Here is a 17,979-nt window from a genome sequence, read left to right on the forward strand (position 1 = left end):
ACAATGTCCACAATAGCCAAACTGTAGGAGCCAGGATGTCCTTTGACAGATGAATGGATAAAGAAGATGTGGTTCATACATACAATGGAATATTACTCAGCTGTCAGAAAGGGTGAATACCTACCATTTACATTGACATGGATGGAACTGGGAGGGTATTATGCTAAGTGAAATAAGTCAAGCAAAGAAAGACAATTATCATATGGTTTCACTCATATGTGGAATATATGAAATAGTGCAGAGGATGATGGGGGAAGGGAGGGAAAACTGGATGGGAAGAAGTCAGAGAGGGAGACAAACCATGACAGGATCTTGACTCCAGGAAACAAACTGAGGTTTGTGGAAAGGGAGGTACGTGGGAATGTGGGGTAACTGGGTGGTGGGCGATAATGAAGGCACGTGATGTGACGTGTACTGGGTGTTATATGCAACTAATGAACCATTGAACACTACTTTAAAAACTAATGATGTTGGCTAATTGAATTTAAATTAAAAAAAAAAGAAAAGAAAGGCTAAAAAGAGGCTAGATCCCACGACTCTTGAGATCATGACCTGAGTCAAAACCAAGAGAGGTGGATGGATGCTTACCCGACTGGGCCATCTGGGCACCCCACAAAACATTTTTTAACCAAGGAAATAAAACATGTATGTTATGGCTCAGGTCAGTTTTTATTAGAATTATTTGAAGATCCTTAATCCAGGACAATCTAAAATATCCTTGAAAAGTTATGTAGAAGATGTGAACATACATCTTTGCAAAAACAAAGCTAAAAAAATTTGCTTTAATCAAATATAAAAAAATAACCTCTTTAAGAAAATGTCATCTGGAAAGTCGTTGCTGTATTTTGGAAGTAGCCCTGTTTTAATCAGATAAAAAGATCAGTGAGGATAGAAAGTAAAAACATTTGTAAATGGTTAAGTTTATAGACCTGTAGGGTGGTAGTTGGATATCATTATAGAAATGCATACATGTGAATCTTAACATCTTGGAAATAGATAGCACTTAATGGTAGTTAAGTATAGGGAGTGAAATGTAATAGGATTAAAGACAAAAACTTGTTAACATTTAGAATAACTTTTGTGTTTCCTGTTTTCAGTGCCTTTTGCCTACCTAAGAAGCAGTGACTTCTGGCAGGTTTTCAAGAATGCACCCCATTTGTTTTAAGTGTTTGATATCGATGCTGTTTTCTAGGGGGCAGTATCATTTTATTGGAAAGAGCCATATCCCAAGCTTTTACATTAAGTTTTTACCTTGGTCATGTCATTACACTCCATGCTTCAGGTTTTATAATCTGTGATTCCTGTTGGAGATGTTTGCTCATGATTACTGTTGGAGGGTGGGTTAAGCGTCTGCTGAACTGCCTTAAAGCTTTAATATATGGTGTTTTGAAATTAAATATAATTAACTTTCTTTGAACTGTATTTACAGTGAGCTGTTTGAGGTGGACCACATCAGAACAATATATCACATGTTTATTGCCCTCCTTATTCTCTTTATCCTGAGCACGCTTGTTGTAGATTACATTGATGAAGGAAGGTAAGACAAGAAAAAAGGACATTGGGATAATTGAAGCTTGGGGTGTTGGAAGTTTTCATTGTATTTAAATTTTTGGTAAATTTTGGTGATTTGGGTAAATTTGCTTCAGAAAATCCCAAAGCAACTGACTGGAGGGTGAGATTACTCTCTCCCGAAAAGCACAACTAAAAGGAATTTTAGAGATTTCATTACTTTTATTTTTAAAATGGTCTGTTTTAGTAGTCCATAATTGGTAGTTTCTAGGTAATTTTCCTAGATGGGAGAATTTTGTATATACAATTTATCAATTTTCTTACTATCGTATGCATTTCAGGTTGTTACTGAAAATAAGTAGCTTATTAGAATTTAATGCTTGGAAAGCTTTTTTTTTTTAAAGATGTATTTTTTAGGGGGAGAGCGCATGAGCATATGTGCATGAGTGGAGGGTGGGGCAGAGGGAGGGGGAGGGAGAGAATCTCAAGCAGACTCCTTGCTGACTGTGGAGCCTGACTTGGGGGATGATCCCCAGGACACCGAGATCATGACCTGAGCCGAAAGAGTTGGACACCCAACTCTTTGAGCCACTCAGGCACCCCGAAAAACTTTTATTTTTAATATAAAGATGAAATTTAACTTTAAAAGTCATCACACACCAAATTATATGCATTATTAGAAAATTATATTTTGAGGGGCGCCTGGGTGGCTTAGTCGACTAGTTAAGCGTCTGCCTTCGGCTCAGGGCGTGATCCCGGCGTTCTGGGATCGAGCCCCACATCAGGTTCCTCTGCTGGGAGCCTGCTTCTTTCTCTCCCACTCCCCCTGCTTGTGTTCCCTCTCTCACTGGCTGTCTGTCAAATAAATAAATAAAATCTTTAAAAAAATTATATTTTGAGATAATGGTATAATGTAATAGATTTTTGAATTATTCTTATTTCTGAAAAGTCATCTTTTAGACATAACTGTGATTGCGATTTGAATACTTTATGTATTAGTATATCTTAAGAGTTTAAAACTTACTAATGTTCAAATCTAATCACTGCAAAGTTTAAAGTTTTATTATTTTAGGTTATCTTGGGTATCTTATGTTCAAATACTAAATTATCGCAGGGCTTTTAGAAGATTTATTGTTGGTCTATATTGTGACGCAGAGGCTTAGAAGCATCTCTCCCTCTTGCACAGCTATTACCCTCATGACCACAGTGGATTAATGTTGTTGTGTTTTCTAAGGTTGAGAGTTCTAGGTGTGAAAGTTTTGAGTTCTGCGAGTCAGCGCATATTAAAAATTCACCTCTGAGCTCTTTCTCTATGCTTTTTCTCCCTAGGCTGGTGCTTGAGTTCCATCTCATGTCTTATGCTTTTGGCAAACTTCCCGTTGCTATGTGGACATGGTGGACCATGTTCTTGAGTACACTTGCAGTTCCCTATTTCCTCTTTCAACGTTGGGCCAGAGGCTACAGCAGGAGTTCTCATCCATTGGTCCATTCTCTCTTCCACTGCTTCCTTTTCATGATCTTCCAGATTGCAGTTCTAGGGTTGGGACCAACGTATGTTGTATTAGCATATACACTACCACCAGCTTCCCGCTGCATTGTTATACTTGAACAGGTAAGGTTTTGAGGGCTGCCCGATGCAATGCTATGTTTTGTTAAAATAATAATACTGATACTCTGTTATTTTTAGTTATATTAGTTGGGTCAGTTTTTTGGTCTGGTTCTTTGTGCTATTATTTATAAAATTTAAGTTTTAAATTAGATCATCTCAAGTGTTAAAATTCATATTAGCTTCAGCGTTCATTAGATTCTTGGTAATGAAATTATGTTGAGCTGTTTAAGATGAATTCAAATTTTATTCTTGAGCACTTGTAGAAATCATTTAAATTGTAAAATGTTTTTGTAATTAAAAACTCCACCCTTGAAGTTATCAGATTGTTTTGTCATATAAACTGCTCCCATCTGAACAAAGGATTTGTTTATACACCCTTCAGAATTTTCTGACTTTGGTTGGCTGACTGTTAATGCTCTGAAAGACTGTTTCAGGAGACTCTCTTTGAACAGGCTTTTAATTTCTTATTGTAATATACCTGTAATAGATAATGCTGTTAGATGCAAAATAATTTGAGTAAAAACATGTCCCTCTTCACAGTTTGGTTTTCATTTGCTTTATTCCATAAATGTGAACTCGAGTTGGTATATGCAAAAGTAGGAAGTTCTTTATATGATCTAGTGCTGTTCTGGGGTTGCTTATAGGAGACAAGACAATGGTAGAAAATTCATCTTTTTTTCCCCCCCTCCTTTTGTAGATTCGTTTCATAATGAAGGCCCATTCATTTGTCAGAGAGAATGTGCCTCGGGTACTAAATTCAGCTAAGGAGAAATCAAGTATGTAATTTCGTTAGGTCAAGGATTATTCAGTAGAGTATTTCAACCTTTGGTATTTAGTGGGATGGCGTTTTACATTTTATAGACGTTATGTTTGATTTTAAATATGTAGGATCCATATTGATTTGGAAGACTGTCTCACTGTTTCCCGATTGTTCCTGTTTTGCCTTTGTACCTACAATTTAAAAATATAGATCATCAGAATCTTACACTTTGTCTTACGTTTATAGAATGTTAATAGACTCATTACACCCATGTGTGCTTACTCTTTGAATTGCTGCTTCCAACTCTAGAAGGTATTTCTAAGTCACAGGAATAGCTTAGTTTAGAGGGATTGGTAATATTGAATCAATATAAGAACAAGAAGTCACTTTAGGAGATCAGGAAAAAATGATATGAGCCAAGAGAAGTCATTTTACTCTTCCCTATTGTGTGCTTTCTTATTTCTCCCTTTTAGTTTTGCCAGGAGAAATTGAAGAGTGATCTAACCAGAGTTTTCCTTTTTCAGAGACGATTCCAATACCCACAGTCAACCAGTACTTGTACTTCTTGTTTGCTCCTACACTCATCTATCGTGACAACTATCCCAGGTATTTGTTCCGTGAAGTAGAAATGTGGTGAGCAGAAGTGTAGCATGAGCGAGGTGGGATAGGTAGGCAGGGGCCAGTTCACGTAGGGTTACAAAGAATATAAGTTTTAACTTTCTTGCTGGCACGGGAAGGCCCCAAATGGTGATTCTAGCAATCCCAATTGGATTACAGTAGTTCTTGACAGAATTATACAGGCATTCCATATGCCAAAAGTGATATGTTCTGTGTGGGGAAAATGTGGTGAGGATCTTTATTATAAAGTTCAATTGCTTTATTTAAAAAACTTATTTTGTTTCTTCCTTTTTAGGACTCCTACTGTAAGATGGGGTTATGTTGCTATGCAGTTTTTACAGGTGAATTTTTTCTTTAATCACCTGAGGTTTGTTGATTAGTGGTACATGGGGATTCAGATTAATTAATTAATTTTAAGTGTTGGTAAAAGCATGTCTGCTGGGAACTCTAGACCTCTTTCTGAAGTCTTTTAAACTTCACCAGTACAATAAACGGTATTTGTCTTGCCAACATCAAAAATAATTTCCTTCAGTAAAAGAATTTAATTAAAGTCATTCCATTTGGTTACTTTAGTAAGCACCTACATTAATTTCCCCTTCTCCTTTATGGTTTTTTATTTTGGGATATATATTTTTATTTGGGGTATATATGTGTGGGTATGGTCTGACATCTTCCCCCTTCTGCCACCCCACCTGCTGCCCCATTCCGTCAGAATCCTAAATCCCAGAAGATCCCATTTTAAACTCTTGTTTCAATCAAATACCCATTTATGAAATAAGTTCTTTTGTGCTGGGTTTCATGTAGCAGGAAAAGCAGGTTCCAAGAGTCTGATCTTTTGGTATGCCATTTGGTAAAGTGTTGGGAAGAGGTATGATAGACACTAGCTTGTATAATATCTCTGAAGGATTGCAGTTTAGCAATCTTATATACTAGCGTTAAATGGAATGTATATGTGAACATGAGTCTAAGGGTCACATACCTATCTTCTTTTGAAGGAAAAACAATCACCATCTTTCCTTATATCAAGCCATCAGTATTATAATTATATCTGTGTTATATTCCAGGTTTTTGGTTGCTTTTTTTATGTGTACTACATCTTTGAGAGGCTCTGTGCCCCCTTGTTTCGGAATATCAAACAGGAGCCCTTCAGCGCTCGTGTTCTGGTCCTATGCGTGTTTAATTCCATCCTGCCAGGTAACATGGGTACTGGTTAATTTGGCCATTCGTGAGGTTGTAAGGAAAAAGAGCTGTTACGCATGCACACCTTTGATTTTCCTGCTTTTTGCTCTGAAGTCATCTCTACATCTATACTCATCTCGACTTCTTTCCGTCTATTTCATAAGTGAGTATGTTCCCGGTTTCAGCCCAGTCTTTGTCTTCTGACTTTCACTCACGTTTTCCTTTCTGTGACTGTCGGTAGTCCATATTCATGCCTTAATCTTCCTGTTCAGTATTCATCTCATTGTCATCTTGCTTCTAATCCGACCAGGCCACTGACGTAGCCTTTATTGAAATCACTGGTAACCTCCTGATCCTAAATCCGGTAGATGGTTTAGCCCTTCTTCTGTTTCATCTCCACGAAGCATTGTTTGAATGCTGTTGAACACGGTTTGAAATCTCTCTCTTGCTACTCGTTCTTACTCTCCTGTCTTTCTGGCCATACCTCAGTCTCCTAACTTCATTCATTCCACTTACTTCTTTCTAGAGATACATGAGTACCTGTTATGTGCCAGGTGCTGAGGACCTAACAGTGAGGAGGACATACGTGCTCTTTACTCTCTGGAGGCTTGCAGTTTAATTATATTTACGGTTTCCTTTACTTACTTTTTCTTTTTTCTCTGTCAAATGTTGGTCATGTTTTCTATTACCTTCTTTCTTTCTTAACCTCTCTCCCAGACTCCTAGGTAACCTTCCCTGATTGCCCACCAAGATATACTCCAATAAATGATTTTATCTGTCCCTTTAATAGAATATGTATTAAACATGTATCTTGCTCACTAGGCTGAAAATTCCTTGAGATCAAGGATTGTGTCTTAACAGCCAGTCAGCCAGTCACAGTTTTTCCCATATTGTCTGATAATAGTAGATGCTCTATAAATATTTTTCGAATAAACAGGTGAATGAAAGGGATAGGCCTAGAAATGGATATTTTACGATGTAGTGTAATATATACTACTTAAGTAGGATAAACAAAGTGCTGATGAACTTGTATCATATTGGACATGACATTTAATACTGGTTATTGAAAAATAGAAGTTTGGCAGAGAAGTAGTGGAAACATGCTTCTAGGTAGTGGGATGGAAGCAAAGGCATGGAGTATTTTCAAATGGCAGAAGTCCAGTTATGGATAATGTTTACAACACTGGGAATGAGCCAGAGATAAGTTCACCTTATCTGACATTTTGGGCTGGATAAATTCAGTGTTTTGGGGGTTGTCTTGTGTATATAGGATATTTAGCAATATCCTCGCCTCTAAAAACTAGATACCAGTAGTACAACCCTTACCCCTTGAGTTGTGAACGAAAAATGTCTCTAGAATTGTCATATGTTCTCCAGAGGGCAAAATCTCCCACAGTTTTTGGGTTTTTTAAAAAAATTATTTATTTATTTATTTGAAAGAGAACAAGCTTGGGGGGTTGGGGCATAAGGAGAGGGAGAGGCAGACTCCCCGCTGAGCAGGGAGCCCGATGCAGAGCTTGATCCCAGGACCCTGAGATCATGACCTGAGCCAAAAGCAGGTGCCCAACCAACTGAGCCACCCAGGCACCCCAAAATCTCCCACAGTTTTAAGCAACTGGTTTAGAGTAATGCGTGAGGGCCAGATAGGGCCTTGGGTACCAAGTCAAACCATACATCTAGGCATTTCTATTAAAAACACGCTGGGTCATTGTTATCTGTAAAACCCACTTGGAAGGAATTTAGTGCTTTCTAAAATTAACTTTAAAAAGAACATGGTGTCATCTTTTGAATGGGTAAGCTGGAACAGTAACTTTCATTTTACAGATTAATTCCAGCTAAGCACATGATGACATAAAATAACTGCTTTGTATGAGTTACTTGGAAAGACTCCTACTATTGTTAATCTTATTTTTAGGTGTGCTGATGCTGTTACTTATATTTTTTGCCTTTTTGCACTGCTGGCTCAATGCCTTTGCTGAGATGTTACGCTTTGGTGACAGGATGTTTTATAAGGTAATGTATACTTGGACTCCTTTCTTTTCACATTTTATTTATGCACTTATTTCCTCATTGTTAAGTATTTGAGCATTGTTGGCTACTAGCTTCTTAACATAAACATTATGAAGTTTTTTTCCCCTAAGTTTTACCAATATTAAGTCTGAGATTCTGAGGTTGATATACTTTGCACAGCTGCACCCCCTTACCTTCTACCTCGAGTATCTGCTCCCCTAATAAAGCATATGGTTTCTACTGCATCCTGTATTTGTGGGAAAGCTTATCTCCAGAGGGCATCATGAGACTGCTGATCATTCATTTGAAATTGGCTGTCTGGTGCTGTAGGAGTGATCTTAGCAAATTATTTAAGACTGTTGACCAGTTCATAAAGGAACTTTCCCTCCTGTATTTTGAAAGGCATTAATTATACTGAAAATAGCATTCTTACACTTGGCAAAGTTGGAATTAAGTTCTAGACAAGAGCCATAGTGTTCATAGTGTTCTGTAACCCTGCCTAAAGCCCTCTAGAATTTTGTTTGTGGTGTTTCTGGCAATACCTAAAGCCTTCCACTCCTTTCTCAAAGGAACAGGGAGTGTGGGTTGCAGAGTTCAGCTGTCTGATTCCGTGGGTCTGATCTTAAAGTAGGGAGGGATATGCTGTAGGTAACCATTGTCTCACTCCTTGTACAATGTAAATTTTGTCATTTATGGTACCAGCGGGACAGCTCTTTAGGCTTAGCATGCTAAGCCTATAGGACCTTAGAATTCTCTCTCTGTGTTTTAGCAAGATAAGGAGATTTACTGATTGCTATTTAGATGAATCTTAGATTTAATGATTATGTTCTGTATCGTCCATCATAACTTTTTTGATAGTGAGACAGAATGAAGTTAGGGACTACATCATAAGATTTTTCTGACGTCAGTGTCTGGACTAACAAATTTTCATAACACACTCTGGATATTATGTTGCGTGTATATGTTCTTTAGGAATATTCAGGGGGTTTGCTTTGGTTCTTTATATATGTGTGTGTATGTGTATTTGTGTAGCTCTAAACCTTTGCTTTTTCCCCTCAGGATTGGTGGAACTCTACATCATACTCTAACTATTACAGGACCTGGAACGTGGTGGTTCATGACTGGTTGTATTACTATGCTTACAAGGACTTTCTCTGGGTAAGTGGCAAGATTTAGTTGATGTTCAAGAAATGGAGATCCTTTTCCAGAAAGTAGTATTACTGTGCAGCTGGAAGTGGTCTTCAGTTCTCTGTGGGCCATTTATGTCTAAGAAAGCTTATGCTTTGAACAGTACTGCTTAGAGACCAGCATATACAGTGATGAGATTAATGCTGCAGTTGTGCTCTGGGCTGTATTTTATATGATTACGAAGTAAGAACGCATGGAGGCATTTAGAGAAGGTGAAAAGATCGACCAGTAATGGTTAATTTCTTATGAATCTCATTGCCAATAAATAATCTCTCTCTGGCTTTTGTTTTTGTTCTTTTTTTGTTTCTTTGCTAAAGTAGGGAATTAAGTTTGGATTGCTATCTCTCCAAATGGTGATATGTCTTTGAGACATTCTTTAGAACAGAATGTATTTACTGATGAAATGTAATCTTGCCCGTCATGATTGATTATCCCTGGTACTCTGGATTGCAGGTTTTAGTTATTAAGTGAGTCACTATTTGGCTAAGTGATAGCATGACATGGTGCAAATAGTGCTGTAGTCGGACATTCTTTCATTCATAAATGTAGTGTCACTTATGGACAAGGCCTATTGCTTCTTTCTAAATCATAGTGAAAATGGAGAGGATGCCTGCCTTATCTACCATATGTCTGAAGGTTGAGATTTGATGTGTCCATTTATATATGAAAACTATGTTTTGTCTACTGTAGTGACTTACAAATAGAGGTTACAGATAGGTTTTTGAAAATATGCCCCGTTCTTTCAACATTAATGGTTTTGACAATGCCTCATTTTAGTAAATAAGGATTTTAAAGCATAGATTTTTTTTTGTAATTATTTACTACATTTGGATTAATCCGAGGAGTAGATTGGAAAAATCAAATATAACCGTAATTAAATAGGCACCTTTAGCATGTGATAATTATAAGTCTTACATACAGTTGACTCTTGAACAACAAGGGGGTAGGGGTGCTGACCCTCCCGCACAGTCAAAAATCAGCATTTAATTTTTTGACTCCCCCAAAACTTAACTACTAATTACCTACAATTGACTGGAAACATTACTGGTAAGATAAATAATTGGTTAGCACGCATTTTGTATGTTTTTTGTATTATATACTGTATTCTTACAATAAAGTAAGCTAGAGAAAAAATATTAATAAGACTATCATAAGGAGAAATACATTTACTGTATTGTGCTATATTAATTGAATTAAGCGGTGCCATGCAGTTCAAACCTGTGTTGTTCAATGGTCAGCTGTATCTAGTTTGGGCTTAATTACTTTTTAAAAAGTACTTTTTCATATTCTCTTTTTACCCTAGTTTTTCACTAAGAGGTTCAAATCGGCTGCCATGTTAGCTGTCTTTGCTGTGTCTGCTGTAGTGCATGAATACGCCCTGGCTGTTATCTTGAACTTTTTCTACCCAGTGCTTTTTGTGCTCTTCATGTTCTTCGGAAGTAAGTATCTTGACATGCTGTGAGTACTTAGGATCACGCTAAAAGAGAAATTTTGACAATAAAGTCTAAGGCCGGGTGGACACCTAGATCATAGCAATACCATTTCAAGGCCGTATTTATCACACGGTCACAGCATTGATTTTGAGTAATTAACCACACTCTGTCTCAGGATGTTCACCCTTTGAAGTAGAGAAATGAACTTAAATAGCCTCTTGAAGACTAATGGTAACACTGATCTGGGAGGTCATGGAGACTATAAACAACTTCCGCACTCGGTCAGTGCTCACCCCTGAAACACACGGACCCTTGTTTGGGTGGGTGGAGGGAAGGACAAGCTAAAATATGAATGATTCCGTGAAATATTATATTTTCACCTGCTCTGAATATTCTCTGATTTCCAATTAATCACTGATTAATACATTTCAACACCTGAAGCTTCATTTTTACTTTCAGAACCAGTGGCCAGACTAAAACCTACATACCCACAGTTGATGCTTATTGTGATAATTCCATGATTACAGCACATATCTGAGGCCCTTTGTTTCCTGATAGATGATGTTTTGATAATATATATATTTTTTATCATTCTAACTTTAGTGGCTTTCAACTTCATTGTCAATGACAGTCGGAAAAGGCCAATTTGGAATGTTATGGTGTGGACTTCGCTTTTCGCGGGCAATGGAGTCATCCTGTGCTTTTATTCCCAAGAGTGGTATGCACGTCAGCACTGTCCTCTCAAAAATGTGAGTCCTCGGTCAGGCTGGAGTGGAAAAGTAATGTTTTTGTCCCCTGAGTGTAAGGCTTGGTGTAGGCACTACTGAGGAGAAGAAGAGTAGTGGAGATGATGATGAATTAATGTTAAGGGGAGGGAAATAAGGAGTAAAAGGATTATCTTATTATCTGATCTTACTACACTGGCTTTGAAATTTTTCTTTTCTTTACATTGAATAACTCTAGTTCTTGGGGTTTTTTTGTGTTTTTTTTCTTTTTTTTTCTTTTTCACGTTTTCTCTCTCTCTCTCTCTCTCTCTCTCTCTCTTTTTTAAGCGTCTTCTAATTTCCTTCCTGTGACTTGAAAATGTAGGTTTTCTGCAGGGTCTTTTCAGTGGCATGTATATCCCCCCGCCACCACCTACACACCATATATATTTACCTCTTCCTTCCCAAAGTAATAAACTTTTTGTGAAAATGTCCATCTACACTCATACACCTAAGATCTCATTTCTTTTGATCTTTGTTGTTGTGGTTGTTTGTAATTATGTAAGTCTCATTTAAAATTTTTCCCTTTTAGTTGTATATGGATAACTCCCAAATATTTAGGCGGTGCCTTCCTAGTATATCTCTTACAGGTACCTATAACTGAAGACACGTGTAGGCAAATTAATGTTTCTCTCCCCAAGCTTCTCCTGCTCTCTATCCTGTTTTTCTTATGCTGCCCTAATGCCCCCTCCTTATTTCCTCTTTGTCCCCTTTGTGCATCTGAACAAGCTGCTTTGGTCTCTCTGGTTATGGTACTCTCTGCACTGTGATTCCACTTGTCAGATTTTGTTTTCTCAAAATCCACTTTGGAGGCAGCACCGTCCAGCTTTTTCCAGTTCTTGCTCCAGTCTTTTCCTATTGCTGAACTTACATAGTGCTTCATCTGTTCTCATGTAGATAATTTAGTAATTCTAAACTTTGTATTATAGTAATTTGTGTATATATTTTATCATCCATACCCTACCACAGTTTAGATGTTAGGCCACCAACAGTAGGTCTGTGCTAAACTAAAATGCGAGATCCAGAAGAGAGGTAGTGCCTGTTTGGAATTCGGTCAGAAGTCCATGTAATTGTAGAGAGTTTACTGGACTTTGAAAGCTTTGTGTAAAACTTGTAAATCACTATAATCTGTGTTGTAGAGAAAAATAATGAACATCTTACGAATTAGCAAGCTGCTTATAGCTTCAAGGTTACTGAAATGCTGGGAGGCATTGTTGAGGTGTGCAGTGTATGAAATTAGTGCCCACTCTCTACCCTGACACCTCGTGCACACGTGCGTGCAAATAAACTACTCTTCCATTTTTCTTTCCCCATTGAAGCCTACATTTCTGGATTATATCCGGCCACGTTCCTGGACTTGTCGTTACGTGTTTTAGAAGCTTGGACTTCGTTTCATTCCTTGACACTGAAGACGGGTATTCTGCCTGATTTGGGGCCAGCATCTGTTTCCAGCTGTTACTGAAGTTATCTGTGGTATTTGGATCACTCCACGCTTTACCAATGGCTTGCTCCATTCCTAGGTCAGCTGAGAAGTTGCAAGTTTATTGGAATCTTGTGCACTTAAAGCAGTACTTTTTTTTTTTTTTTACCTTTTTGGGAGAAGGGAGGCTTAGAGCTGACATAATGACAGATTTTTGCTGGGTTTTTGTTTTTTGACTCCCATGTAAACATCGTGACTAAACACCGTGTTTCCTTGGCCACTGACTTAGCCAAAACACTTACGAAGAAATCATTTAAATATTTCAGGCTTAGAAATTTTTTTCAGGAACACTGTTGGAATGTATGCTAATTAACTATATACTTGGGAAAGAAAAAATAATGTGGAACATTTTGCTATTTCTAGTAGAGCGAAAATCTCTAGTTTCCAAAGATAATCTCGTTATACATCCTAATTGTATTTTTTTTTTGGAAAAAGTTCAGTTCTACCCAATTTTTACCTTGTTTTCTCTGTAAAGTGTAGGTCATGATTTCTGTGAGGCAAAATTATACCTTTCACCTTGAATTCTTGAATTTACATCCGAAATCTTACATATTGAGGGAACAGAAAGAAGTAGGAAGGGAAAAAGAAAGAAGTGGCACAGGACAAAGAAAAGACATTTCCGTTTACAACTTCCAAAGTAATTTTTAAAAAAGACTTGCTGAGTCAATCATGTTTAAATTATTTTATTGTGCAACTTAATGTGGAAGAGAACTCTTTTTATTGTTTAAACTTTAAGGAAATAACTTTTGGGAAGTTATTTAGAAGTACCCTTTGGTATACCTATTGCTTAATAAATACTGACTTGAAGTAGTTTGGAGACTAGTAAGTCTGTGACATAGAAGTATTAATCACCTCCATTAATATTAAAGTGATTTTTTAAAGATCCAGAAGCTGGCTTCTGCACTGCTCAATTATTACACTTTTCATGGTAGTATACTTTAGGTGAAACAAATTAATATGTGATCATTTTCAAGAAAATGTACTCTATTATGTGATGTTTCCACGTTATAAGCTGCCCATTGCTAATACAGTGTGGTGTGCAGGAGTTAATTTTGTTTGTGTGTATGAGGCATGATTATGTTTGTAAAGACCGAGCATTGAATGGGATATCAGAGACCATGGAGTTGAATTTTCCACTCAAAGAAGTGAGACTTTAAGAATTACCCAAAAGGTGATTTTTATTTGCAGTAGCTAACTTGAGAAGCTCTGTTGGTATTCTAACAGCCCTGCTTTGAGCTAAAAAATTTTGGGACATCTTTTTGGAATTGTTTTAAAGTCAGTTTGAGTGTCATAAGAAGGAGAGTAGAGTTTCTTAGTAGTCACAATTTAATTTGTACCACAAGTACCCAGCCACATTACCTGTTTTCTTTCAGTATCTTCGATCTAGATGAGTTTAGGAAGTTTTCAAATATCAAATCCAACTTCTACAGACGAAAGTGCATGTGACAGGAGGTTATTTTTTAAGAAGCAGTTCACATGTTCCAAGCAGTAATTGTCTGTATGGTGGTGTTGTAATTGTGATGGAGCCATAACCTCCAAACAAGACTGCTTTAGTACACCTTGTAATCGCTGGCATTTTTATTAAAAATTAAAGTGCGTCAATCGCTTGAATTTATGACTACATTTTAAATATAATGAAAGAGTTAAGAAAACCAGATTGGTCTAAGGCTTGTTCATGAATAAGTCATCGACTGAAGGGAGAGAATGGAACTCTTAGATCTGTATTTCTGTTAAGTGCTGTAAATGTTACAGTCTCATTGCTCATTGATTTTATTGCTGTGTATTGATTCTGAATATTGTATTTGTTGGATTGATGAAGGCTGGTTTTTTGTTTGTTTTTAGCTCTCATCTTCCTTTATTATGTTTTTCTTCCCCTGCCCAAGACCTTGAGGTGACAACAAAAAAATTTTTAAACTAAGGACTCTTGAGAAGACTCCCCTAAGAAGTTTTCACAGATGCTTAAAGGAGTAGCTGCTTTCTATGACAGAAACTAGTTTGATAGCCACGGTCTTACTGCTAGCCGCTCTTAGCAAAAGTCTTTTTATTTAAACTACTACTCCTCACTCTTAAATAAATTAAAACTCATGTGTTTCAGGAAGATTTATTGATTTTTCCTCTTTTGCTAATAGGGGTGAAAATTAGTTACATGATGATACTTTTTTTCCTTCTGAAAAGGGAAGAGTTTAAAACTTCTTTCCTGTAAGAAGTATTACTGATAGCAGCCATTATTGTGGGTCTTTCCTCTAAGACAACAGTTACATCTCAAACTTTGTTTTGATCTGTTAGATGCTTTCATTCTCAGTCCTGGATAGTGGAGGAAACTAGAGTTGTTCGTTTTTGGTCGATTAATCTGCAGTTGCCTAAGTGAAGTTGTGCTTGCTTTACGTTGGAATTAGAAAATTCAGGCTGCTTTTAACCTTTCAGTAACTACTTTTTGCTCTTGTAAGCATGAGGAGTAGGGGAAATGCTTTTTCCTTTTAGTTGTAGGGTAAGCGTGGGTGACAGTGGCAGGTGAAGAAGGTACAGTGTATAAATATTCTATAATTGCAAACACAGATTATGTTGTACAAATCATTGCTTTAGTGTAGGCAGATCTCATTGAACTTTAAAATTATACTTGGCCTGAGAAATGGAATCCTGAAGTCTTTATAGAAAGCCTAACAGAACATTATATATTTAAAAGGTTGGTCATGTGGGTTATGTAGCTTAATAAGATCTAATTTATGAATTGTTGAGGTCTTTTATGCAAAAAGAGGTTTGTTTTGTGTGGTCATGAGTAATTTTGAGTAAAGTTCATTATTTTGTATGGGGAAAAATAATGAAGGTAAACTAACACAACTGTAGTTAGTAACTGGGTAGCCTGATGGAGTATGTTTGGGTTATGAAACCATAAAAAAAAAATTGTTACACTTAAGCCCAGCATGCAAAACCGATAAAATATAGCTGCTTCTGGTTGAGACTGGGATGCAGGGCTGGAGTCTGTTTGGGACACCCATTTTCTCCTACCCCCAAATACCCTGTTGGAAAACCATTGGTGCAGCAAAAAGGCATGCACGGATGTTTAAGATAGCCCCATCCTTACTGGCATTGTGACAAGTGGGCACAGTTGCCTCGTTTATCATAGCCACAGTTTTCCTCATCTGTAAAATGGGGGCAATAACTACCTCATAGGGTTGTTGCAAAACACTAGCTCTGGCAGAAAAAGGCCCTCAGTATCCTTCTATAAATTCTAAACCTGAATCCTTACTATCTCGTTGGAATCTTTTAAAAATGTGAATGTTTCAAGTGCTGCATGCTCCCGAGAATATGTGCTTTTAAATAGACTTGGGATGATGTGAGTCCCTGTCGTCACCTTGACTGTGATACAATAAGCACTCCCATAACGGAACTGACAAGAATTTAAAAGGATTATTAAAGGCACTCATGTTTCCACCTCCAAAATTATTTCCATATTTATCTGTTTAGCATAAGGGTAAGCTTCTAAAAAGAAAAGCCTGTCTGCTTTTACCTGGGTATTTAAGTTGTGTTAGAACTAGTGTGTATAGTTATAGTCAAATTTTAGAATTTATGGAGAGGAAGGAAACTAATGAGGCCTTACTTTTGCCAGTGTAAAGAATGCTTACAGTCTTGGAAGGCAAAATTCTTAATGGAAGATAGTTCATACTTTGTTAATAACGTGTAAATGGACTTGCTTACTAACCTTGTGCAAATTTTATGTGACTTAATGTAGTTTTTATAATATGGTTTCTATATGTGTGCATATATACTATTAGAGAAAGATCTGTCTTGAACACCATTTTACGTATCTTATCTCTAGGCTTTATGTTATGGCTCAGAAATTGAAGAAATTGGGACATACAGGTTCTGAGGAATAAAATGAGTATTATCAGTAAAGCTTATATAAGCATTCGAGTAGTTTCTAACATCACTAAGGTTTCTATCAGGTAATAGAATTTTGGAACCCAGTTCATAAAGGAGGTGAAACACGGCTTCAACTCTGGTTGAAACGGGGAGAATGGTCCTTGCTCTTTCTCACCCTAAATTTAATGCCCTGCTTAAACATAATAATGATAAAACTGGAAAGCTGTACAAGCTATATAATCTACAGGGTCCTTTTAATAAAGTCCCCACTTTTTTTTTTCTGTAAAGCATAAAGACTTTTTAATAGCTAGTTTGGACTTGAGAAAAAGGGTTAATCTCAGAAGTGATAGAGTTAAAACTTAAACTGCCTCTTCTGTATTCCTTTTTTTCTAAATGCTTTCTTCCTTATTTCTAGTGTCGATATGCCCTTCCCGAGGGAGTGCTAACCTTTAAGCTAGCAGATAGTCCTCCGTGCTGTGGGGTTCGTTTGTTTTAATGAAGTGGTAGGTGTGCTTTGTCATGGTTCTAATGAACTCTGAGACATGAGGCAGTTTGTGCATGCAGTCGGTTAGGGATGCGGTTTGAACTCCCATGTGCAAATGTGCCAATTCTCGGGTGAGCGGAGTGCTCCAGCTCCAGCCACAGCTCTGCCGTGTAGGCCCGTGCAGCGGCTTCCTTCCCTACACTCGTCCAGCTCGCGCTTTAAATCCATCGTGTTCTGAGTGCAGGGGGTCATGGACATCTGAGGTGGTTTTAAAGGTTTTTCTATAATTAAAGATGTCTTTTCTAATTCAGTAGTGTTTGCTCTTCTCCTGAATTTCTGTTCAGGAATTCCCCCACCCCCGCCCCGCGCCCTGCCCTGCTTGTCTAATCACTGGTACTGTCACTTTGTTCAGTATGCATTGTCTTGGCCTTAACGTAAAATCTACGTACAAAATGGCAAAATACTGCATATATGAAGAATGTGGTAAATAAATATATTTGGAAATAACCTAGTCTCTGTTGTTTTTTAAAGTAATCAAGTTTGTTCAGTATCTACATATTTCATAATTACAGATGTTTTTCATTTTTAATTTTTAAAAGATTTTGTGAGAAAGTGAGCACGCGAGAGCACAAGTGGGGTGAGGGGCAGAAGGAGAAGCAGACTCCCCACTGAAGCAGGGAGCCCGATGCGGGAGATGCAGGACTCGATCCCCCAGATCCTGGCATCGTGACCTGAGCTGAAGGCAGACGCTTAACCGACAGCCATCCAGGCGCCCCAGATAGTTTTCATCTTAATGTCAGGCAGCTTCATGTGCTGAATACAGCCAAAGAGAAGGCAGATAACAACTTTCTTACCCAGAATGATGGAGGGGGGAGCCATGTTAAAGATTACAAATAAATGATAGGGCTAGTTGTGACACTGACACTTGAGCCTCCTCTCTTTATTGTGGCATTATTTGTTGCTTGACTCCTTTTACAGTTGGCCTCAAAACTTGTGAATAGCTGTTTTAAAAAATGTACCCACCTCTGTCCCTAAATGGGTAGAAATGGACTTAGTTTTCTAATGAGAGGTGGAAAATCTGTTG

General features: G+C 37.5%; 1 protein-coding gene across 8 annotated transcripts in view; it reads left to right on the forward strand.

Moving 5' to 3' along the window:
• The window catches only part of SOAT1 (sterol O-acyltransferase 1), a 73,147-nt gene extending 55,752 nt beyond the window's left edge, over nt 1–17,395 (forward strand). For 7 of the 8 annotated variants that reach the window (XM_040636265.1, XM_040636260.1, XM_040636263.1 and 4 more), the window contains 10 exons: nt 1,430–1,537; nt 2,839–3,121; nt 3,816–3,894; nt 4,403–4,484; nt 4,792–4,837; nt 5,561–5,690; nt 7,591–7,688; nt 8,745–8,843; nt 10,177–10,312; nt 10,910–11,390. In XM_040636265.1, coding sequence (XP_040492199.1) covers nt 1,430–1,537; nt 2,839–3,121; nt 3,816–3,894; nt 4,403–4,484; nt 4,792–4,837; nt 5,561–5,690; nt 7,591–7,688; nt 8,745–8,843; nt 10,177–10,312; nt 10,910–11,133 — 1,285 coding nt within the window. In that variant the 3' untranslated portion in view covers nt 11,134–11,390. Of the gene's footprint in view, nt 1–1,429; nt 1,538–2,838; nt 3,122–3,815; nt 3,895–4,402; nt 4,485–4,791; nt 4,838–5,560; nt 5,691–7,590; nt 7,689–8,744; nt 8,844–10,176; nt 10,313–10,909; nt 11,391–12,389 lie in introns of those variants that run through there. The other variant, XM_040636262.1, reaches the window with a different exon arrangement.
• Nucleotides 17,396–17,979: the final 584 nt, after the last annotated feature.

The sequence above is a fragment of the Ursus maritimus genome, unplaced genomic scaffold (genome assembly GCF_017311325.1).
Source record: "Ursus maritimus isolate PB19 unplaced genomic scaffold, ASM1731132v1 scaffold_2, whole genome shotgun sequence".
Classification (NCBI taxonomy): domain Eukaryota; kingdom Metazoa; phylum Chordata; class Mammalia; order Carnivora; family Ursidae; genus Ursus; species Ursus maritimus.